Consider the following 23,075-nt stretch of genomic DNA (forward strand, 5'->3'; position numbering starts at 1 on the left):
TGCTGCTGCTGCTGCTGCTGCTGCTGCGGGTGGCCAGTGGCTGCCAGTGGCGGAAAAAGAAAGCCCAGAGCAACCCCCCAAGGGCCAAAGCTTAGGAGGGGCTTGCGCGAATGGGAAGCTTCGAGGCAAGCAGGTGCCTTCCCCGCAGAAGAAGTTCTCCCAGCAACTCACAGGTAAAGGCAAAGCTTCCAGGTTGTGTGTGCATTGACCTCACCCGTATTTTTTGCACCTTTTGCTTTTCTGCAGAGATCAAGGACATACGACATAGGTTTTATTGCTTTCATTACTTCACAATCAAAGCTTCCCATTACCAGTAACTGTTACCCCAGTTTATAGCTACCAGCAATTTCCTCAAGGCAAAAATGTCTGAACAACCACTTCTTCAAAGCGCTCCCGGTAAGGTCTTCCACCCGTTGCTCCCGTGCTAGTCCCAGTCTTGTTCAGAACATCCCAAACTAACAATTTCGTTTTCATCTGCCCGCTGTAGGCAAACGCATCGCCCTCCCGACCCGCGTCGAGCCCAAGGTCTTCTTCGCCAATGAACGCACGTTCCTGTCGTGGCTCAATTTCACCGTCATCCTGGGCGGCCTCGCCGTGGGATTGCTCAACTTTGGAGACTCGGTCGGCCGCATCTCCGCGGGTTTGTTCACCCTCGTGGCCATGGCGGCCATGATCTACGCCCTCGTCACGTTCCACTGGCGCGCCAAAGCGATCCGAGTCCGGGGCCAGGGCGGCTTCGATGACCGCATCGGGCCCACGGTGTTGGCCGTCGCCCTGCTCGCGGCTGTTATTGTCAACTTTGTGCTGAGGGTGGTTGAGTCGTAAAGCCGGAGCCGGCGAGAAGAGACGGAGAATGGATGGGATGGAGAGCTCCAAGAAAGAGGGGGAAATTTAGATGGAATGGTTGACCGAATTGAAAAGAGATGGAGGGGATGGAAAAGAGTGGGAGAAAGAGAAAGAGAGCTCCGCAACGCGATCAAGGACGGAGAGAAGAGTAAAACATTGTCTACAAAGTTGATGTTCAATACATTGGCGAGTGGGATGGCATGTGCTCTGGCTTTCAGAAGCTGTGAATCCCGTACAGGGCTTCTGGTGCCTGGGCACACCATACGAGTACAAGGATCTCTCATTTGCAGGTACCGAGTAGAGGTATTCGCTTAGGGGTACTATGTGCAGATCTTAGGAAAACAGAAAACAAAAACAAGATTAATATTGCACGATAAGCCTATCCTGGCCTCCCAAAAGCCAAGCCATCGTAGGTGATGTGAAGCGATGTGATATTCTCTTCTACTACAGGGACTTTGGTACAATTGTGCTTCGCTATTGTACCCTGGCAGGTTGGTTGTAGAAGAGGTAAAATACCAGGTAGTCGAACCTCTCTGATACAGTGCCCACGCTGTGGTGCTATGGTATGCCTGACGATGTGCTCCGTTACCCATACACCATACACCAGTACTATGATAGCCCCCTTTGCCGGTAGTCCCGTTTGACTACAAATATTCGAGCAGAAGAGTCCTGTCCCGCTCGACTCCGAGCCCTACAATAGATCCCGTGTGCCCGCGCCGTCTCAAGAGAAAAGCCCCAAAAAAGAGAGCAGAGCCTCTGAGTGACCGACCGGCAACTGCACGAGTAGTGAGTGCATTGAGTTTGTCGCTTCGAAAGTGACGACTCTGGTGAGTAAGCCACAGAGCTTTTTTACGTTCTGTAGAGATCCAATTCGATTCCGCCGTCCTGGTCGTTCTCGAGTGTCAGGGTCGGGTCATCACTACCATGTTCACTTTCCATGCGCTTGAGCTCACATATTACGCCCTTGGAGGTCCTCCATCTCGAGGTTTTCCCAATCCGTTCCCTAAGGCGGATTGCTGTAGTCGTTCAACGCGACGCACACCGCGCCCCTGTGGTGGCCGCTATACTGCCTGATGATCTTGCCCGTGAGGATCTCCCAGAGGCGGGCGTAGTGGTCGGAGCAGACGGTGACAAGATACGCCGAGTCGGCGCTGAAGGCGCAGTCCCAGACCCAGCGTTGGTGGATGTCCAGGATGGCGTGGCAGGGGAGGGGGCGGCGGATGGAGATCAGGTCCGTCGTAGGGCGGAATTGTTGGGAGGTGGTCGATGCGAGAGATGGAGTGGATTGGGATAGTTTGGGATCGGAGGAGAGGTCGGCGGCGTTTTTATCAGTCTCGGCAGCGCTGGGAAGGGAGGGTTGAGAGCGTGACACGGTGATCATGTTTGTGTTATTCAGGGTAGATTCTGTATGGTTGGTTGATTCATCATGCTGCTGTTGTGATATTGGGGGAGTTTGTGGTTCATTGAGGTCTTCAAGGTGTTCCTCATTCATGTCGATCTTCCAGACGCGCACGGTATGGTCGGAGCTACATGTCGCCAGATATTTTATGTCTGGCGATAGGAGCAAGCGGGTGAGGTAATCCTTGTGGGCTTTGAATGCGCGGCAAGGCAGAAGTGTGGTAGAATCGTGGTTTTGGTACACGCGCCAGATGTAGACGTCGCCCTAGAGAGATATTGTGAGCTTTGCTTTTTGTTCTCGAGATCCAGACATGCTTCAAACCTACCAGGTTGTTTCCAGCAGCGAGTAGGGAGCCGTCACTCGCAACGCTCACGCTGGCCATGGAGATGTCTTCCACGGGAACAAGTTGATGGGTACATCTGCTTGCGCCCAAATCCCAGATGCGAATATTTCCTCCGCGGTCGCAACTGACCAGCTCTCCCTGGTTTGGATGAATGACCACGTCATTTACCGGATGTGAGTGTTGATAGTTTCTCTGAATCATGCCCGACCTGGTATCCCACACTCTTACCGTGCAATCTTCCGAGCTCGTGACCATCCACTTTCCTTCGCAATGGAATGCAACTCCAGTCACATTGTTAGTATGGCCCTCGAACTGCATGATGGGGTTGGGATTGCTGGACTTGATGTCGTAGAGGCGCACCATGTGGCGGCCCGCGGCGGCCAGGTACTTTTTGTCTGGTGTGATGCATAGTCTGTTCACTTGGGATTCCGGGTGTTGGATTGTTCTTGAACATATCCCTGAGAGTGCTTCCCAGAATCTGCAATGCACGAGAGAAGGTCAATATGAAGGCTGAGGTGGAGGGGGAGAGAGGTGCGCACCTAATAGTGTGGTCATAACCAGCTGAAATGAGAAATGAGAATTAGCCTATTGTCCAAACCTTGCGACGGCGAGATGATCAGTACCTGTACACAATATAACGCTCATCTTCGCGGCTCAGACCCCCCAGGCACCGCCTACAGCGTCGAGTGTCTGAGCTTCGTACAGCCTTTGGTCTTGCGAATATTGGTGTGTTGATTGACAGGCTGCGGATGGAGATGCGGTGCGGGGAGAGCAGAGGGCAGAGGGCAGAGGAATCCTTTGTGACGACCACCTGCAGCCTTGCGGCCATGCAGCCTTGCAGCCATTTATTGATACCGCGCTGCTTTAAGTACCAACTAACTGGGGGTTGATCTTTGCTGACAAACAGCCTTGCAGCCATTCATTCATTAATTAATACGGCGCTGCTTTAAGATGTGCCAACCAGCCATAAGCGAGCCAATAGGCGAGACACAGCCGTTTACCTGGAAGGCTTAGTTGTCGCTACAAAAAGGTCCGTCTGCAGTCGTGCCGACTTCATCTGTAAATATTCCTTGTTCTGCCTGTAATTAAATATATAACAAAAAGTATGTCCGTGAAATGCCGCACGCAGGGACTCCATCACTTCCAGTCTAAAGTCAGAGCCGCCAGCTGACCGACCCACCGCAAAAGGGTGTCCAGCAATGTTGCCCATCATGCTGTTGTCGACCACCCTTACCGTCCATCAGACGACGGCCCCGCTCTCCGAGGAGCCTGGCAGGTAAACAGAGACTGGCTTGAAAAGTCTCTTGGTTCACCGGGAAGACCTTTACAGTCCCGTTATGGCGCGTCGGCGAGGCGAGGTATATTTCTGGTTTGCATGGGATTGGCACCCAGTCTCGGTCAGAATTCCGTCCCCGGCGATGCAGGCGATCTGACAGAGTACCTCATTATATGGGGGCAGGACTCTGACGGGGACTGGGTGACTGTGTGACTGGCCGGAAAAGTCTCTTGGTACACGAGCAAAACCTCCACAGTCTCGTTATGGCGGGTCGACGACGCCGCGAGTTATGTTTCTGGTTTCTAGGGGACTGGCACCCAGTCTCTGTCAAAATTCCGTCCCCAGTGATGAACGGCTATCTGGGCAGGATACCTCATTAGATGGGGGCAGAACTCTGATGGGAACTCGGGGAGTGGGTGACTGGCCTGAAAAGGTTCTTGGTTCACGAGATGAAAACTTTTGCAGTCGCTTTATGGCGCGTCGACGAGGTAGTGAGGTGTGTTCTCTGGGTTTTGCGTGACTAGGTGACTGGACATGCCGTCGACTGCTGCTAGGCTATTGGCTGGTGGCCACTGTCACGACAGCGTGGTGCAAGTGACAGTGCTAGCAGGTGAGCTTTTGCTTTGCCCAAGTATGGAACCACTTCACTGACTGTGACAGTCTAGCTCTTGAACCATGGACTGCGCCCAGTACCAAACTCTACAGCCTTTCTGCAGAACGTTCCGGTCTGGTTCGCGTCACGTCCAGCGTCTGGTTCGCGGTGCAGGCCCTTCGCGCAGCAGCAGCCCTTTTTGTCGCTCTTGCAGTCCCTTCTCTGCTTAAGTTGTTTTCGTCTCTTCCATAATCGACTTCTTCTCCCTTCGTCCCTTCAACTGTCCACACAACATCTTAGCCGAACACCAAACACATCAAAACAGCGCCATCCTCAGTCTCAACCCCCAAGCACCACAAACATCAAAACAGCACCCTCCTCCGTCTCAACATGGCCTACACTGGAAGCTTCGACATGAACGGCACTGTCAGCATGCAGGATCTCCTCGTCGAGAACGTAGTGGATAACGGTTATCCCTACATGGATCTCACTTTGCCCGAGCTGGAGGGCGTTGATCTTGAGTTGCCAGACTTCCTGTACCTTGAAGGAGGCGCTCTCCCTCCTCAAGGCCAGCAGGATACCACCAGCGGACTGTTTCAAACCCAGGACGCTATGAACAACCTGCAGACTCAACTCCGACTACATCAGGACAGGCTCTTTTGGCTCCAACAAGAGCATGCCAACAACGTCGGAGCGCTTCAAGGGCAGATCGAGGCACTCACACGACAAAATCTGACGCTGGGACAACAAAAACAGACGTTGGAACGACAGAATCTGACGCTGGTCCAACAAAGACAGACGTTGGAACGACACAATCAGACGCTGGTCCAACAAAAACAGACGTTGGAACGACACAATCAGACGCTGGGACAAGAAAACCAACAGCTGCACCACGACAACATGATGGTCAAAGACTTCTTCAACACGCTTCGAGGCATGTACGACTTCATGATCGGCCCGAACGGCAGACTGTTTCCAGTAATTCCCAACACCACGCAGCGTGCGGTTCTGGAGAATCACGAAACAAAGTCACGACTCCAACAGACATATGAAGCCAAAATCGAAAAACTAAGGGAGCAGTACCGCGGTGTAGTCGTCAAAGGAGACCTCTGCCACCTGTGTCCAACCCACGGCAACCACCGTGTGCCGGTACTAGCTCCAGTTGTCGAACAGGCTGCTCTCGACTTTGTTGGCCTCGCCGTCGAGAATCCACAGCCACCACGTCCGGCTGTTGGTAAGTACACAGTTCAACAGTTACTGGCCGATGCTGCTCAGCAAGAGCTATCATTGCGGAGCAGCAAACCTGACCGGCGAACGATCAATCCGAACCATGCCACAACTCGTCCTAATCAAGAGACAGAACCACAAGGGAACACAACAACTACCGCGGCATTTCCACCAGCGACCCAAGCCCCATCGGCCAATGCAGGAAGCTCCCAAGCCCCTGCAACTCGACCCCCGAAACGTCCAGCACCACTCGCAACGCCGCCTTCCGAAGTCGAACCGACCAGCGCCCCGAAGCGTCAAAAACGCAAACAGTCCGACTATAGTTGGATACAACCAAGCAACAACGATGCTTTGAAGAAGGCAACCGGCTATCTTCCTCATCCTGTAGAAGAGTGGAAGCGTCAACAAGCTGCTTCTGCAACTGCCGGGACAGGATTCCGTGAAGCCGTTGCCGTCTTTAACGGCGCAACAACCACCCCAGCCGCGAAGCCTCCGAAACCCGCCTCAGCTCCAAAGCGTGCGCCCAAGGCTACCAAGGCTCCAAAGCCTGCCAAGGTCACCAAACCCAAATCTGCGGCACCAAAGCGGACGAACGCCCGCGGAAACAGCAACGCCATCGCGGGTCCCAGCGGTGTCACCTCAGCAGCCAAAACTCCCGCCATGGAAGCTGCATACGAATCCGAATCCGAAGAAGACGAGGCATATCAAGCCGCACGCCTGGGAGATCTCGACTTGGAAGTTATCGACCACAACGACGGTCATTACCTCCCGTCGGTGAACGCCGGCGAGGACCCTCAGTCCTCGTCTTCTTCTCAGTTGGAGGTCGACGACGACGATGTGGCGGGCATTCTCGCTATGCTGCTGGACGACGACAACAACGGCAACAACGGCAACAACGGCAACGACAACAATAAGGCAGCACAGGCTCCTTATCCACAGCCAGAGCAGATTACCTGGCAGGATGAAGAGAGCGAGGTCAGCGAGGAGGAGTAAGGAGATGGCATGGGAAATGCAGATGGAAAGAGGATTATTTGATCCCAAATGATGAATGATGATGATGATGACAAAGAGGACTCTTGTCAGTACTGATGGGATCGCATGGGAAGATGGATAGGGATGTGGAAGTGGAATTGGGTCCTACAAGCTAGAGAAATTGTGGGAATGGGAAATGTGATGATTTGTCTTTTCGCCTGCGACAGGATACAGCAGGCCAACAGGATACAACAGGACAACAGAGGAGGGAGATCGGATACACCCTGAGTGAGCTGAGCGGCTCAGGAAAAGTGGAAGAGCTGGTACGCCCGACGAAACAACCACCCTGCGGCAGTGGGACTATAGATAGGCAATGTTCGATCAGAACCAGACGACTCTCAACATGATCGAGCTTAGCACCCAAACTACCTAGAGTATTCACCGTCTCTTCTTCCTCCCAATACCACTCCGATTACTTCCCGCACGACTGGCCGCGGATATGACGCTCGCGGAGCGCTTATGCGCGCGCGGTGGTAGAGCGCTGGGAGCTGCTGCTGCTGGTGGTTCCTCGTCTGGCTCCTCCTCAGCATCATCATCCGAGTCATCATCAGCCTCTGCTGCTGCGGCTGCGGCAGCGACGGGGGCACCATCTTCTTCATTGTCTTCATCCTCGTCTTGGTTCTTTATCTCGGCTTCCTCTTCGTCGTCTGAGCCCGCGTCGTCATCCTCCTGGGCACTTTCTTCCTCGTCAGATTCGGCCTCGGCCTCGACTTCTGGCTCCTCCTCATCGTCCTCATCTTCATCCTCTTCGTCTTCATCCCCATTATCCTCTTCCGCGTCGCTCTCATTCTGCGGGGTTGCCGCAACCTCGGCATCGGCATCCTCGTCCTCTTCATCCTCTTCATCTAGGTCAGCTTGAGCTTCGTCTGCACCTTCTTCAGCATCGTCATCATCTTCATCCTCCTCCTCCTCCTCATCGACGCCCGTGACTCCTTCGTCCTCTTGCTCCTCGTCATCTTCATCTTCGTCCTCTTCACCTGTTTTAGCGCCTTCGCTCTCTTCTTCTTGATCCTCAACCGGTTTGGAAGCACCCTTCTGGGCTGCGTCCCGATCCGTGTCAGCGTCTGCATCGGCATCGGCGTCATCCACCTGCTGATTTACTCGCATAGAGCTCTCATTCTTCCCATCTTGACCCTCTGAGCTCTTCATATCAACCTTCTGCGGAGGGACATCATCCTCGGCTTCAGCATCCTGATCCTCCTCAGCCACAGCCATTGAGTTATTCTTAATGTCTCCACTCTTAGAATCATCTGCCACTCCAGAATCATCAACCTCCATTGCATCTGCAGTCGTAGGATAGGAAGGCTGTGTTGGGTCGGAAGACGCAGTAGGCTGCTCTCCCTCTTTTGGCAATCCCAACCTGATTCGCCTGGCCTCCTCCAAAATCTTGATCTCAGTCGCAATCTTTTCATTGACCTTCCTACAATCAAGCAGCACGTTGATCTCGGTAACCAATCGCTCGAACTCTCGACATACCCGTTCAGTGGGCATGAGCAAACGAGGCGGGATGCCTAGTTCGGTCAACGCGGCCTGAATCTTGGTGGTCTGAGTTTGGCTCTTGGCCATAGTGAGGCGGTTGATCTTCTCATGGCGGAACTGCACGCCACTCGTAATTCTTTCTTGTGGATGCGAAACACCAAACCGTGCTTCCTCTTGAGATGACAAGGCTCTAACGGTGGGTTGAGACATTGAGCCTTTCTTTTGCGCGCCAGATACATCTTCGGTAGCCTGAGTGTCTGTAGTATCTCGTCGATTATACTGGGCTGGGTGTCTGCCCTTATCGTATCTCTGCGATTCGGTGGGAGTGGAAGCGCTGCCGTTTTCGATGCCGCCAGGTACAGGAGGTCGCTTAAGCCTCTTCTCTTTGGCGAGAAGGCTCTGCAGTAGCATAGAAAGTCCCCCGGAAGTTTGGTACATGGCAGTAGACTGCTCCTCGCCCCTTTCAGTTCTTCTGATAGGCGCCACAGGTTCAAGCCTCGCATAAAGATCCCGTCTCATTTTGATGAAGTCGTCCTCGTTCTTGGTGATGCGGTGAAGTTCTTCAAGGAGGATTCTTTCCTCATCAGCTTCGTCTTTGGTGCGCTCGAATAGTTTCTCCGCCATGGCTTTTCTCATTGTCTCAGTCTTGGCATCAAAATTACGCATCTTCTCCCAGAGTTGGAATTCAGCCTGGGTCATTGTGCTCGCGGGTGTTTGCGCTTCCATCAGCTTTGCGGCAATGGCATAGTATCGTTGTTTGAGAGCTTCCATCGAGCGATGAGGGTAATGAGGCTTCGCAACAAGATCGCTGCCATTTGCCTCACCGTTTTGAGCAGCCGGCTGGGGAGCTTGAATGTCTTGTGGGCTGTACCTGTCGGCGATGATGATCCATCTCAAGTCATAGTCACGGCATAGTCCCATGAGATAATCGGTCTCCTGCCGCGTCCAGTCCTCCGACCTTAACAAGTTCTCATACTGCTCATCCGTATAAGCTGGTACCTGGACCTTGACATTCCATTTGTGCGACGGGTACTCTTCCTCAAATCGTAGTTCCTGGATCGCTGGGGTTGGTGCCTTTGATTCATCCGTCATTTCAACATCTGCCGAGCCATTCGCGACCGCCGCCGCCGCTGCGGCGCGGGCGTTGGAGCCAGGAATCGACCGTTTCCAGTGTCTCAACACCAACCCATCGGTTCTTCCGCCATGCACAAACGGTCTCTCCTCCCAGTGACGCGGCTTGAACAATTTCTGCGAGATGGACGGTCTTGATTTGTAGGAGCGCTGTTCGACGATGGCAATAGGAGGGACCGAGTCGCCCATGAGAGCTTGTACTTCTCGCTTCACACCAGTGACGCGCGGTTGAGGTTCGATGTGTTTTTTCTTCTTGGGCGCAGGCTGGCGGGGCCTTGCCTGGCCCAAGTTCATAATATCGCGAATGTCGCTCGTGGAGGCCATCTTGGTCGCGGGGATACGAGGTCGATCTAGTGTACAGCGATCTCGTCAATCCAGGACGGGTTTGGTTCGCCCATTGACGAACTCTTTGTGGAGCGTACACACCAGGTAAGTGGAAAGCAGGAGGAAAGTGCACACAGGCAAGATGCGTGCAGTTAGAGAGTGACTCAAGACATATTTCAAATGACCACGCACGTGACTTCTAGTGTCATTTGAACCAGACAGACGAGGCTGACAACGGCTGCAAGGCTGCGCAACCCTGACACATGTTGAATTCCAATTGGTGAGTTCAAGAGCAAAAAAGCAGCGCGTGCCTCGTCCCCCGAGAAAAAGGGGCCTGCACTCCGCATTCAAGTGTGCGTCCCTTTAGTGTTGAATTTTGGGCATTTTGTTCAATCGACTTTTCTGCGCCCTTGTCATTATTTTCAAGAGCCAGTCCCTGCGTTCCAGCTTCACTCCGACGACTGGAGGATCGAGAGCAAGATGAAATCCTTACTTGCCGCTTTGGCCGCGGTCACATCCGTCCTCATCCCTTCGACCCAAGCCCTATATTTCTATCTCGATGGCACGACGCCCAAGTGCTTCTACGAGGATTTGCCAAAGGGCACGCTGGTCGTTGGTACGTCGAGAGTCGATTGATGCACTAGTTCGGTGTTCTGGTCTTTCAAATATCGCGTCACCGCTGTTGGAGTCGGCCGATCCGAGTCTGCTTCCAGCATTGAAGACCAAAAAGAACATTAGGGCGACCAAGACACTAACTCGGCGCTGGAAAAATGCAGGAACATACAAATCCGAAGCCTACTCGCCTCAGACGCAGACCTTTTCCGCCACGCCCGACCTCAACATCCACTTCACCGTCGAAGAGACCTTTGACAACGACCACCGCGTCGTGACACAGACAACGCAGTCCTCGGACCAAATGTCGAAATTCACATTCAGTGCCGCGGACGCAGGCCTGCACAGACTCTGCTTTACGCCCTCGGGACCCGCAGCGGTCAGTGTGGGTGGATGGTTCGGAACCAGTGGCAACGGATTGGGAGGAGTGAAATTGACCGTCGACATGGCGATCGGGGAGACGAGCAAGATTGAGAGTGAGGACAAGGGCAAGATCGACACCCTGGTTGGTAAAGTGAGGGAGTTGAACGGCAGACTGCAAGACATCAGGCGGGAGCAGAAGTTTCAAAGAGTAAGTCACAATGCTACAGCGCCGTCGTTAGTCTTGCGTGGAGAGTTAGATCGCTGATCCCAAACGCTGCGTGTGTTAGGAACGAGAAGCAGAATTCCGCGACCAAAGCGAAGCCGTCAACGCGAGAATCGTCCGGTGGACGTTGATCCAGCTGGGCGTCTTGGGCGTCACATGCGCCTGGCAGCTGTCACATCTGAGATCGTTCTTTATCAAGCAGAAATTGACATAGGTTCTCGCACGCAATACAAAGCAATGAGCATTTTCACGGCGTTGGGAACAGACAGGGGCAATGGACTACATACATTCCCGTGTTTCGAATTTTGCGCTTGGGCGGCCTTCGAATCGTGCCATACGGGACAGATGAAGACGCTTTCAGGGCGAAATAAACTGGGCCCGGCGGGTGTTGAGCAGTATGTCGTTTTGTCTTTCCGCCCTTCGGGTCTCGAAAAATCCCACCTTGTCATGAAGAATCCCAGTCTCTAGGTTGTGAAATGAGGAAAAGTTCATAATATGATACGCTATGCCATACGACGTCCCGCCTTGTCGCTTTCTGCTATCCAATCTTTCCATGCTTTAGAATGCCACATGCAATGAGACTGCCTCCAAACGAAACCATAATAACTCATACACTTGCTCTGGAGCAAAATAGCACATTAAAATTTCCGCCTCGTTCTTGGCCCCGCGATGTTTGACCCAGACGAAGACCCAAGACCCATCCGGCTCAGCGTATCTGTGATACCTGTGCTCTGTTTCGGTTGTGGAACCCCACTGTCTCTATTTAGTGACAGACCGTCCATGTCCGTCATGTTTCGATTCTGGATTTGTGGTTGGCGGTTCCGACTTACTGAAGATCTTGTGCTCGTTGACAACGATGGAGATTTGGATGAGTCGAAGTATTCAAATCGATAGTTGTCGGCTCGAGGCGTCTCCCATGGCCCGGTATCAATAGTCGTGGGTATTGACTGTTGGCTCTCAATCGACTCGCTCGAAGAGGTTCGTGTAAGCTGAGGCATTGGTGCCGCTGCATTGCTGAGGTGTAGGTTCGTAGACTGTGTCAGTGGCTCAGGGAACGATTCTGGCCCAACGTATTTATGTAAACCGGTCTGGGTGCGATGTTGAGACGCCCAGTGGTATCGAGTCAGTGCCAGAAACTCCTGCGGGAGCAAGAGAGCCACGACGGCAATGGCAAGCTTGTCCCAAAGATCCCGAAATAGTTCGCCAAACTGGTCCTGGACCATAGCAACTCCGATCAGCAAGCTTGCTTCGAAAGTGTACAGAAGTATATTTGAGGTTTGACCAGGGATACGGCGCGAAGAAAGAATGATTATGATGTGACCAAATGGTACGACCACACTGAGAAGGACGGTGTAGTAGCCAAATTGGGAAGTCTTAGATCTGATGGCAGCTTCAAAGATCCATGCAGCCAAGGCTACTATGAGTGAGAAGATCGACACGCAGCTGAAGAGCTTCAACGCGGGTAGAGTTCCATGCTCGCTTGGCTGCCGGCGACTAGGCTCCTTCGCAGGTGCAGCTCTGAAAGGCTTTGCATCCGAAGTTGGCCTAGGTTCGGCTCGGTGTAAGGACGAATCCTGGAGAGAGAAGACTGTGTCAAAGATGCTTTCCAGCCCCGTATCAACCTGCCGCTCGTGGCCGAAGAACTTTGGTTGCACTATGGCCTCGCTAGCTGTTCCGATTTGACGAGCAGGGAACAACGACTTCTGCGATTTGTCGAAGAACCCTGGTGGGAGACCTATGGCCTCTCTATCAGTTCGCCCTTGATTCTGGTTTTTGAGGACTCCCTTCGTATTCAATGCCGGTAATGTGCCATGGAAGGGCGTAGGGTCGGCTGCTGTGTACCGAATCTGCTTGAGCTCGGGTTGGAATGTTGGCTGGGATGGTGTCCAGTCCATTGCTTCGGCACCATCTGGCGGGGGAGTGGGAGGATTCCATGACTGATAAGCGGGTCTTCCGGGTGTTGCCAAGTTTTCAATGTTGAAAGGCTGATTCGGTGGCTGTTGTATTTCTTGTTGTTCAAAAGGGGGTGGTGGCACAAATTGACTGCTTGACAGCAACGGGGCTGGATCATCGTGCCAATTGATCTGAGGGCCGGATGTGATGGTCGTAATCCCAAAAATGGACCATCCTGCAAGCACGGTGATGGCGACCGCGAAACAAGCATGCAGCATTGCTGCCGTTCGCAATGACAGAGGGCTGTGAAGCAGGATGATCCAGGCACTGAACCTCAGCCCCAACAGGAGAAACTGTGCCAGGTAGTACTCATTTAGACCCGACAACTGCCGTTCACTGTTAGACAGCTTGTGCTGCCACTTTGGATTCCACCAGATGCAAAGCAGTCCAAGAACCAAAGAAAGTCCCACAAGGGGCTCCATCATTTCGAAGCATTCGGGCACATAGTGCCATTGGGAGAAACACTCAAAGGGTCTGGATTTTTGATTCGGCGACCCGCCGACCACTTGAGAGCCGTACAGATGCCAGAGCACTTGCAAAGCCAAACTGACGGTATAACCCAACCCCGCCGCGTTGAGAAGAAGACTTCTCCAACCCCATCGACTGGCAACCCTTCTTTGTCGTGATCTTTCCAGGACCCGTCGAAGGTGGTCGCTTCTGGCATTGTAGGTCGCCTTGTGCAACTGCGCCCTCACTTTAGGTTCGCACTTGGCACAACACTGGGGGTAGCGTTGTTCGAGTCCCTTCTTGTACTCTGGGAGTTGGGCCTCCACTTTGTCGTACTCTGGGTGCTCAGGATCTGGGAGGAACTGGGAGAGGTTGTAGGTGTATAACTGCTGGTTCTTGAGGCATGTTGAACAGAATACAGAGTCTTGGGAGGAAAAGTTGTCGTCAGGAAGAGGGTTTGCGGCGACCGGTTGCGCGAAGCGCTGAGCAGGGGCAGCTTCTTCCAAGGGTACATCTGCTATCTCGCCATTCTAGAGCCTGTGTCAGTGACAGAACGTCTCCGAAACGGAGGATGCACACACCTCATCGAAGAAATTGACGGCAAGGCAGTGTTCGCATTGAAACTTGCGACCGGGCTTCTCCCCCGCTGGCAATTTCGATCTGCGTCCGCAGTAGTGACAATCCAGGCGCCGGCGGAGTGTGACAGGCATGATGGCGTTAGCATGGTTGGTAACACTAGCTATTGGGATGCCAGAGTGCTCTTATATGGACTAGTCGTCCAACAATCTATTGTAGAAGAAGAGGAGTCAACAGACAACGCATCAGCATTTCATCCTTGTTCCAAACTTTTGGAGTCAACTGTCTACCACTTTGGGTTTAGCTTGTGCTGGGGATAAAGGCTCTATCGCCGAACGAATGAAACACTCAGCCCACGCTCAGCCTCGTCATCCTCAGCCTTGCTCGCAAGGGCCCCGACCATGCTTTGCTACCAACATCTTTTGCTTTGAACAGTGCTAATTACATCCAAATGGAATTCACCATGTCTCGGGCATCTCAGTTCCGGAAACCTCGCTTAGATCCTGGTCAGAAACAGATACAGAAGCCTTGATTCAATCAAAAATGTCAGAGTGTGATTCTGTCTCGTCAACAATGAAAGCTCATCAGACACCACTCAAACAACCGCAAGGCTCCTTCCCAGGTGGTACAATCATTTGGATAACCATGTTCACGCCGCTCATCACTCTCTCTCCAATCCAACAACCATTACTCTTTATCTTTGCCGGCCTTCTCATCCTGCTCTGCCTATCATTCTTTCGGCTCGTCCAGGTGCTCCGCCGGCAACCAGTCTCTCGACGCCCTCCGCCCTCGTCGAGAAATCCGACCCATTTGTTGGTTGTGCTCGGCTCAGGAGGGCACACCGCAGAGATGCTCAACATCCTGAACCAATACCGTCGGCTGCAACTCGACTTCACAAAGCGGACCTACGTGGTGAGCTCGGGGGATGACTTCTCCACGTCCAAAGCCCGAGATTTTGAGGCCGAGATGCTATCGAACCTGTCCTCGTCCTCGCTCGTCCCCGAAGACGCTGCCTTGAACTACAGCGTGGTGACAGTCCATCGCGCCAGACGTGTTCACCAGTCCCTGCTCACGACTCCTGTCACAAGCCTTCGATGTCTGTGGGATTGCCTCAATGTTCTTCGCGGCACACATCGAGATTTCAAATCACAACCTGGAGGCAAAGCTCCGCCGTCCTATCCAGACTTGATACTGACCAATGGACCCGGAACCGGGGTTATCGTCTTCCTTGCGTCCATCATCCTCCTATTCTTCGGCCTTTCAAGCCCCTCCACCGCTGGCTCCGAGGCAGAGTTCACGCAATCCGGGCAAATGCGCACCATCTTCATCGAATCCTGGGCCCGCGTGAAAACGCTCAGTTTAAGCGGGAGGTTATTGAAGCCGTTTGTGCACCGCTTTCTTGTGCAGTGGCCCCAGTTGGCCGCACAGCAGCAAGGGAAAGCCAAGAACGTGGAGTTTGTAGGGAGTCTGGTTACCTGACAGAGTGTGTCCCCACGAGGAGACGAGCTAATCTACAAAAACATGGAGACTGATTGAATATCCATTATCAGGAACTTTTTCCATGCTGTCGTCCCGGGGGAGTGTCTAATATTCTAAATGTACAAACGCCGTGACCAAGCAGTGACAAGACTTGCCGCTACGAGCGTGTATTTTACATCCAAGTATAGGCTTTCATGGAGACAGTAGGGCCATATAACGACAGCCCAAGCACTCGGGCGCCAAATTTGGCTACGCCATGCTGTTCAGCGGTCGGAGTTCTCGCATCACGCTGCTGTTTTCAGTCTCCTTCTTGCCCTTGCTGCACTCATCTCCTCCAACAAAACCTTCCTCGTCTCTTCACTCATTCCGGCTTGTTTCATTGCTTCAACCCTCTGCGCCACCGTCTTGAGTTTCTCCTCAGCCATCTTCGCCAAGGGGCCTTGAATCTTTCTCTCCTTGAACCACTCTGCACGAGCATCCTCCAAGATCTTCATCCTCACATACTCATCTTCGTGCCATGCTCTATCTCGCCGATATTTATCATCTTCTGTCAGGTCGTCAAATATCTCCTGAGAGGGCAGGGGCGCTTGATATATCGTAGGCGTCCAGGTTTGTGACTCGACATCGTAGCGCGATGTATCTCCCTCGAAGGCTTGATACGTGGGAGCTTCAGCTTCCGGCCATGGGATCTGGACATCTTCCCCCACGATGTAGCGTGTATGTCGGGGTAGAGGCGAGTTAGGTTCGCGCTGAAAATAAGGAGCGCCGCCACGGATGTGCTTTACGATGACATCCCTGTCGCGACCAGTCGCAGGGTCGGTGAGGCGATAGACAAGGCGTACGTCGGCAATGGGTATGGGTAATTCGAGGGATGAGAAGTGCACTTTTTCGCGCTGTTCGCCAAAGCTCTCCGGAATCTCAACATCGGCCTAGTTGAAGTTAGATGCAAAGTTGCAAGATTCAGCGCGTTCCCCAAAGACAATGTTCATACCATATTCAGACCCTCTATTCTCAGCTCCTTGGCATCGCTACTGACATCCTTCACTTTGCCAATCTGCCCGATCAAACCCTGCTTCTTCCCTTTCACAATGCAAACTCGATCTCCCTCCACAATATTCCCTTCGTTTCCGAACCCCTCCCACTCTTTTTGTTCCTCTTCTAGTCCTTCACCTCCGACAGGGTCCCACCCATTACTCTTAGGCCCATGCCTAACCCTCGGAGGAAAGACTGGGCCTTGGTAAAGCAGATTGCTCACAGTGCCATAGAAGTTTTGCTTTGTGCCGACGTCTCGTTTCGGTGCCAGAGGCCCCATGATCCAATCCTCCCTCCGGGCTCTGCGCTCGGCTTTGATGTGGGCATTTTTCACTTTCTCCGTCTGGACCAGACGGGTCTCGTATTCTTTCCAGTCTTCTCGTAACTTTTCATAGTTTTTCCGACGAGTGGCTTTGAGGGTTTGATTGCGGGCTTGGAGGTTGATGCGTAGAATCCGCTGCATTTTGGAGACTCCGGACGCGGTTGGCGGATCCCGTTACAGTACAATCAGTGACTTTAATTCAGTCACAGCGGAGAGTCGGGCAAGGGAGCACGAGTGAGGAAAATGTGCATGTGAGGATTGTCATAGTATGACAGGCTCCTGGTTGGCGCTGCGCATATAACCCACAATGGAAAAGAGAGACAGAGGAAGAATTAGCGGCGCCAGGAACAATATGTACCAAATAAATGTCGAAGCAGGCTCGACGAGGTACCTCGTACAGCATCCAGCTTCCTGCATTGAAGCACTGGTACCGACTCGGAGTAGATCGCATGCGCTTGGCAAATTCACTTCGCTCACGTGAGACCCAGCCTGATCCTGCCTCTTGTCCCCTCCATTATTCAACCTGCGCCCTCATCTTCAAGAGAGGGTAGTGATCGGTTGCGCTAGCTGATACAGTCTACGATATATATGCAACGAGACATGCGGCAGTGTTGATGTCCAGCGCAGCATTTGGAAAGAACCTTGATTCCGTGGTCAAGGGAGCAATACGAATCTCAGCCTCGCCTCCAACAAAGAAATAAAAGGCTATCACACGTTCCGACCAGAGCGTTCTTCAGTGCAATCGTCATTGTCATTTCACCTTTTGGTCCAGGGCGAACCTGGAGAATGTCACTAGAGCCTCCCTCATCGTGAACCCATTGTCGCCAGCTCAAGCTACACAGCTAAATGTACATGGAGTCCTCCCTGAGTCGAGATGAAAAACAGCATGCGACTTTTCTGCAGGTTTGATGTACATTGACCGCCAGGACCGTCGCATAACCCAAGCACAGACACCCTACCCTTTTGGAGGCCTTCCCTGTTTCCAGCCCCGCTCAATGCCAATGCACAAAAATCCCTTGCCCTCTCCGGCGCGCCGTTGCTTTGTCTCTAAAGGCAGGGGTATCTATCGAAAATTCGAGCCAAGTTCCTCATCGGTTATGAAAGAGCGTGGAAAGTGTCGTCACTGATGTTCGTTTGTTTTACTGGATTTCCCTCAATGGGGAGAACATTAAAATTTCTTGCTTGTAGAAGCCGGCATCATCATTCCGTCGTCGGAGTCGTCGTCGCCGTCGTGGTCATCGTCGTGGGTTCTATTCTGCCATTGCTCAAGCGACGGGCCGGTCGCAATCTGTGCAGGGCGGCCGTGTTTGGTGATTGTGTCCGCAGTCCGCATGAATTCAGGGAGTGGCTCTTTGCCGAGGGCAGGCATATCTCTAGCCGTTTCCGTGGATGCCGAGCCCAAGAAGCCTTCTCCTGGGGGCGAAGAAGCACCAGAGATGACCCCAATACTCGGATTTGACATGCTCTGCGACACACTGCTGGCTCCATACCCGTCTAGGGACGAGGCGATGGTGCTTGCAGACGGTCCTCCTTGAATGGCATTTGAGCCGAGCGAGAACGCTGATGGTTCACCTAAGACTTGTGTGCGCTGTTTCTCGAGGAAGGCAATGTCATCTGGAGAAGGAGGGCATTCGTCGGTCACGAGACTTTGTGGCTTCGACATAGCCTCAATGGCTGCTTCAAATTGAGAATTCAGCTCCTGTAGATGACGCCGTTGATTGACTTCTTGAGCTTGTTCAAATGCATCTTGGCTCGATGTCGGTGCTTGAAATGACGTTCGATGATCACCGTGGGTCATTTCACCCTGAGTCATTACATGTGGCGTCGGCGGAGAGGCGTTCTGGTCAATGTTCAGAGCGGCATCACGAAGGACATCAGGTGGTTCGATGGCACCTGCAGCCGAAGCCGTGCTCATGGCGATGCTGGGTTCTGCTCGGGCGTCACTTTCGGATGAATGTCGACTGGATGTTGGTGACCGGTCATCTCGCGGGGCACGTCGTTCTCGACTCCCAATACGCGCCAAAGTCTTTGCAGTTCCCTCCCAAAGCCCATCGACCCTGGCTCTGAATCCTCTGTCAAGGGAGACAGGTCGTTCGTCACGGGCTAAGCCCGACGATGGTAAAGGCAATCGCTGCATTTGCGAAGCTCTGATTGTCTTGACAGAGTCGGCAGTGGATACAGTCGAGGTTGCTCTGTCAGGAGCAGGAGGTCGTTCATCACGTACGGCTATTGGAGTGCAAGCCGACGACGCAGCTTTTTGGGTTGAGAACGACTCGCTGAAATAATTTTCCTGCACGGCTGAGTCAGGGCTGGCAGTTTGACTTTGTGCCAATGGGTGCTCGGTGGTTTCTCTCGAAGTTTTCAAAGCCGTCAGAAGTTCGTCGCCACGCAGACTAGCTCGACGCGTATCGCGAATCTTATCTCGCTCGGCCCTTCCAACAGTACTCGCACTGGAGCCTGCAGGCGAGGCAATGGAGTCGCTCGAGTGGCTGGCCGACGTTGCTGTACTGGGAGCACGCTTCCGCGTATTGCTTCTTCCAAGCAGATTGCCGGCGAGGCGACCAGCCGTGCTGAGAGCGCGCTCAATGATATTTCTCCTAACAACAGCGTGCGACATCTCCCTTTCGTCGACATCCAGAATTTTCTTTTTGCTGTCCTTCTCCAAGTCAGGACCTTTGATCCACCCTGACGGATCTTGCAAGCCCTCGACAACCCATTCATGTTTCTTGGCCTGTTCGATCGTCATTCTCTTCGCAGGGTCCTTGATCAGGAGCTGACGAATCAGGTTGCGTACTGCATCAGGGACGACCTCGAATTTGAGTTCATAGTCTAGTCTTTTGTTACTATTGATCGAATTTGGCACCTCGGAGGTTGGCTTGTCTTGAGACGTGTCAACAGGCACAAGTCGAGTTTTTGGGAGAAAGACCTCCGTCCTGCACACTGCTTCGTGGAGTCCCATAGTTTCACTGGCATAGAATGGCAAGCGGGCGTAAACCATACAGTAAAGTGTGATTCCCAAAGCCCAAAGGTCCAGTGCGCCCGTGATTTTCGGGCCTTCCTTTTCTTCAAACATAGATGGATCTTCATAGCAAAGTTCAGGAGCCCAGAAAGCAGGCGTCCCGACCGATCTTGCTAGTTCTTTTTCATCGTCCAAGGCAGAGACATCCTTCTCAGTCAATTTATAGTCAGGATCCTCAGGATCCTTAGGATGACCGAGGTACGAGACGCCGAAGTCAGATATTTTGACAGTCCCATTGCCTGTGACCAAAAGATTTGCTGGTTTGATATCACGGTGGATGATGCCAATGAAGTGCAGAAATTGAAGGCCGGAAAGCGTGTCTCGAAAGGCTCGACGAGCTTCCTCCAGCGTCAAAGCAGGAACATAAGCGTGCTCGTCGTCGGTCTCGTCGAAATTCCACTCAGATGACATGTGAGAGAGCGCGCCAACGCTGGCGGCGATGCTGAAAGTCCGACCGCGATAGGCGTCTGGAGCATAAGCGCCATACATGCTACCCGCTAGTGCCCCTTCCACGTACTCATCATGAGAACTGGTTCTGCTGGGATGGCTGGACTCGTAGAACTGTCGGGACGCAGAACGAGAAATCTCGGCTATTTCTTCATCCTCTTCTTCATCCTCACCTCCATGCTCGAGGCTCCAGTTGGGGGTTGGGTTCGTGTTTAGGGCACGCGCTCTGTCTTGAAGCTCATGGCGTCGTCTGGCTTGACCGACACTGAAAAGGTCCCTTTCTGTTGGTTCAAGAGGAAGGTCGACCCCTGCTCTCTCTTGCTCGAATCTGGTATTATTTACTGCCAGGATCTCGCGCACCCCTGGTTTCCTCCACTTGATTTCACCCTTTTCGACGTATTCGAGAATGAGGTAGACCTTGTTTTTGTTGGGGTCATCAATGACCTCCAAGAGACTCACGACATTTGGATGCCTTGCCTTTTTCAGAATGGCTACCTCGCGCTTGGTCCGATCTTCTGGAGCTCCTAGACGGCCAAGTCGCCGCTTGCCAGAGTATCTTGGGACGATTTTCACGGCAACAACGGTACCTCTCTCGACGTCTCTGCCGAGTTTGACTTTTCCATGTTCTCCACGTCCTATCTCCTCGATGATCTCGTAGTTGTTGACAAACTTGTTACCGGAGAAGTGATCATGATCGATTTCGACAGTGTGGGTTTCCTTAGGAGGTTGAAGATGGTGTGGTTGACGGTCGGCGTCGCTGAGTGACGAGGCTGAGGGTACGCGGTCGCCTGAATGGAGAAGGCCTGGACTCGACATTGGAGTATTGTCTGCAGTCATTGCGGTTTGAGTGTTTGGTGAATGTCGTTCGCGGCCTTGTCTGGTCCACGTGGACATTTCGTTGTACAGGAGATTTTGAGCCGGATGCGAGCTTCTCGTGCGGAGAGGCCGCGCTGGCCGTGGGGCATGGAACTGAGCTTGAAGTGCTTCAAATGACTGGATAGGATAGGTTGGGTGTTCGTTGTTGGAAAGACGATTCGAGTTTGAAAAGGAAGTAGAGAATGATTTAGAATGAGATGGACGACGGCCACGAATTTGGCCGTATGAGGATTTGGTCGACAGGGCGCGGTGGACGAGTGAAGCCGCTGAACTAGGCGACGTCTCGGCGTCGCGCTCGGCGAGAGCCTTCAATGAACTTGAAGAATTCTGGGTCGACGACGGAAGGGATTGCTGGGACTTGAGCGGGGCAAACCCAGGCGACGCGGCGATCCCATACTTAGAATTCCAGTTTAGCTCATGGAACACATCCTCATCCACTGGTTCGGACGGACGTTGAGCAGAAAGAGCGGTAGGAGTATTTCGTTGAGTGTCGGATTCTGTGCCGAGACTTTGAGATAAGTCTTCCGCCAGTTCGTCGTTGAGACCGGTCCCACTATCCCTCTCAGTGTCCCTGACGTGTCCAACAGTGTTTACACCGTGAGAGGCTCGCTGCAGATCAGGAGCCCATTTTATGCCGACGTTGTTGTCTGGCATTGCTTCAAGATCAATCGTAAAAACTTTTGTCCCGTCAAGAGGGCGCTGGACATGGAGAAACTGTGCAGAGAACAGTCTCAAACTTCAGCCGACAGCGCCTCTACTCAAGCACCAGCCCTTTGGCAAACATTTGTGACTGCCATCTGAACTCTTGTATGCCCCCAGAACACCAAGGTATTCCCCCTCAGACACCTGCCTCAGGCAGGCAAATTTCTGAAGAGGGAAGTGTGTGGTTCGAGGCCGACTTCAGTTATGGGCAAACCCAAAATCCTGGGCGAAAGACCCTTCGACTGATCTTGCAAGCTCTGGCTACCCAGGGAAGGAGGATATGTCTCTTCGAGTCGTGGGTGCGAGGGCCTCGAATTAGTGTCGGGGAGGGGTGAGGAGGCGGATGAGTGACGCTCTCATTATCGACAGCCCGCTAATGGATGCAGAGGGCGCGGACAATGTGTGGTAACCCGACAAGTGGTCGAAGTAGACTGCTCAATGGGATGAAACAGAGAGTTGTTCAAGAGATATGTGCGAGGTACAAAGGAAAAGGATTGTGGAAGAACAAGAAGAGAGTGGGTGTTGCGAGTGGCAGTTTGATCGTCAGTCAGTCAGGTCAGTGTGTCAATCAGTCTGATCAGTGGGTGAGTCTGTTGGATTGCGGATGGGGACGATAACTAGCCACCTAGCGAGCAACAGCAGCCCAAGCACCCAGCAAGTGCAGTGGTGTGCCGCCAAAAAGATGACGGAGGGCCCAGGGAGGGGGTGGGCTACTTTTGGTGGGATCATCAGTGCCAGTGAGTGCCCAGTGCGCTTCAACTGATGCACAGTGGAGGCCGGACATAATGCCTAGCCGGCATCTCAGTGCCTATTCAGGGCTGGTGGCCCCAGGCCTAGTTACGTCTGGGCACGCTGGGTGGTGGGCAGCAAATGGACTGGAGCTAGACTTTTTGCCGACAGCCACCACAGCAAGAGGAAAGTCGCCTGCGGGCCGCTCTCTCTTCACAGCTCGACAAACCCGACCGTGCACCAGCAACAACCATATTGCGGAAGGGAAGCAGGAAAGGCTCAAGAGAAAGACAAGGAGCTGAGGCGAAAACAGAACGGAGACGACGGGGATTGGGATTGTTTGCTCGCCAAAGTGGCATGCCTCAGACAGCCACCATGGTCCATCTCTCCACGAACAAGCCACTACTTGACGCCTGCGTCGCTACGGCCCTTGGTCCCTCTACATCCTTGCTACTCTCACCCACCGCGACAGGGCATCACTCGCATAATCCTAGCTAGCCTGGGTCGCTTTCGCACGCATTCAGGATCAAGGGGACCAGAGGTGTCAAGTTTGGAAAAGGTGCAGAGAATGGCCCCAGGTGCAAGGGAGTCAAAGAATCTACAGTGCGAGACAGAAACTCGTTCATGACAATGACGCTGGTTGGAA

At 53.0% G+C, this 23,075-nt stretch overlaps 9 protein-coding genes across 9 annotated transcripts; 4 read left to right on the forward strand and 5 right to left on the reverse strand.

The window, feature by feature from the left end:
- Positions 1–362: 362 nt before the first annotated feature.
- Z520_08986 (vacuolar transporter chaperone 1) lies at positions 363–825 on the forward strand (the record flags this gene model as incomplete). Its single annotated transcript, XM_016779482.1, has 2 exons — positions 363–396; positions 488–825. The coding sequence occupies 2 exons, from the start codon at positions 363–365 to the stop codon at positions 823–825; spliced, it is 372 nt and encodes a 123-aa protein (XP_016629592.1).
- Positions 826–1,849: 1,024 nt separating this feature from the next.
- Z520_08987 (uncharacterized protein) lies at positions 1,850–3,233 on the reverse strand (the record flags this gene model as incomplete). The annotated part of the gene is made up of 4 exons (XM_016779483.1): positions 1,850–2,509; positions 2,571–3,066; positions 3,128–3,149; positions 3,212–3,233. 4 exons carry the CDS (start codon positions 3,231–3,233, stop codon positions 1,850–1,852), a joined length of 1,200 nt encoding a protein of 399 aa, XP_016629593.1.
- Positions 3,234–4,846: 1,613 nt separating this feature from the next.
- Z520_08988 (uncharacterized protein) lies at positions 4,847–6,676 on the forward strand (the record flags this gene model as incomplete). The annotated part of the gene is made up of 1 exon (XM_016779484.1): positions 4,847–6,676. One exon carries the CDS (start codon positions 4,847–4,849, stop codon positions 6,674–6,676), a length of 1,830 nt encoding a protein of 609 aa, XP_016629594.1.
- A 417-nt stretch (positions 6,677–7,093) lies between these two features.
- Z520_08989 (uncharacterized protein) lies at positions 7,094–9,649 on the reverse strand (the record flags this gene model as incomplete). Its single annotated transcript, XM_016779485.1, has 1 exon — positions 7,094–9,649. One exon carries the CDS (start codon positions 9,647–9,649, stop codon positions 7,094–7,096), a length of 2,556 nt encoding a protein of 851 aa, XP_016629595.1.
- Positions 9,650–10,129: 480 nt separating this feature from the next.
- On the forward strand, positions 10,130–11,061 carry Z520_08990 (uncharacterized protein; the record flags this gene model as incomplete). Its single annotated transcript, XM_016779486.1, has 3 exons — positions 10,130–10,265; positions 10,426–10,832; positions 10,912–11,061. 3 exons carry the CDS (start codon positions 10,130–10,132, stop codon positions 11,059–11,061), a joined length of 693 nt encoding a protein of 230 aa, XP_016629596.1.
- A 424-nt stretch (positions 11,062–11,485) lies between these two features.
- Positions 11,486–13,957, reverse strand: Z520_08991 (uncharacterized protein; the record flags this gene model as incomplete). The annotated part of the gene is made up of 2 exons (XM_016779487.1): positions 11,486–13,777; positions 13,829–13,957. 2 exons carry the CDS (start codon positions 13,955–13,957, stop codon positions 11,486–11,488), a joined length of 2,421 nt encoding a protein of 806 aa, XP_016629597.1.
- Positions 13,958–14,396: 439 nt separating this feature from the next.
- Z520_08992 (uncharacterized protein) lies at positions 14,397–15,302 on the forward strand (the record flags this gene model as incomplete). The annotated part of the gene is made up of 1 exon (XM_016779488.1): positions 14,397–15,302. The coding sequence occupies one exon, from the start codon at positions 14,397–14,399 to the stop codon at positions 15,300–15,302; it is 906 nt and encodes a 301-aa protein (XP_016629598.1).
- A 284-nt stretch (positions 15,303–15,586) lies between these two features.
- On the reverse strand, positions 15,587–16,797 carry Z520_08993 (uncharacterized protein; the record flags this gene model as incomplete). Its single annotated transcript, XM_016779489.1, has 2 exons — positions 15,587–16,231; positions 16,294–16,797. The coding sequence occupies 2 exons, from the start codon at positions 16,795–16,797 to the stop codon at positions 15,587–15,589; spliced, it is 1,149 nt and encodes a 382-aa protein (XP_016629599.1).
- A 1,027-nt stretch (positions 16,798–17,824) lies between these two features.
- Z520_08994 (uncharacterized protein) lies at positions 17,825–21,652 on the reverse strand (the record flags this gene model as incomplete). Its single annotated transcript, XM_016779490.1, has 1 exon — positions 17,825–21,652. The coding sequence occupies one exon, from the start codon at positions 21,650–21,652 to the stop codon at positions 17,825–17,827; it is 3,828 nt and encodes a 1,275-aa protein (XP_016629600.1).
- Between the last annotated feature and the right edge of the window lie 1,423 nt (positions 21,653–23,075).

Source organism: Fonsecaea multimorphosa (assembly GCF_000836435.1).
Source record: "Fonsecaea multimorphosa CBS 102226 unplaced genomic scaffold supercont1.21, whole genome shotgun sequence".
Classification (NCBI taxonomy): Eukaryota; Fungi; Ascomycota; class Eurotiomycetes; order Chaetothyriales; family Herpotrichiellaceae; genus Fonsecaea; species Fonsecaea multimorphosa.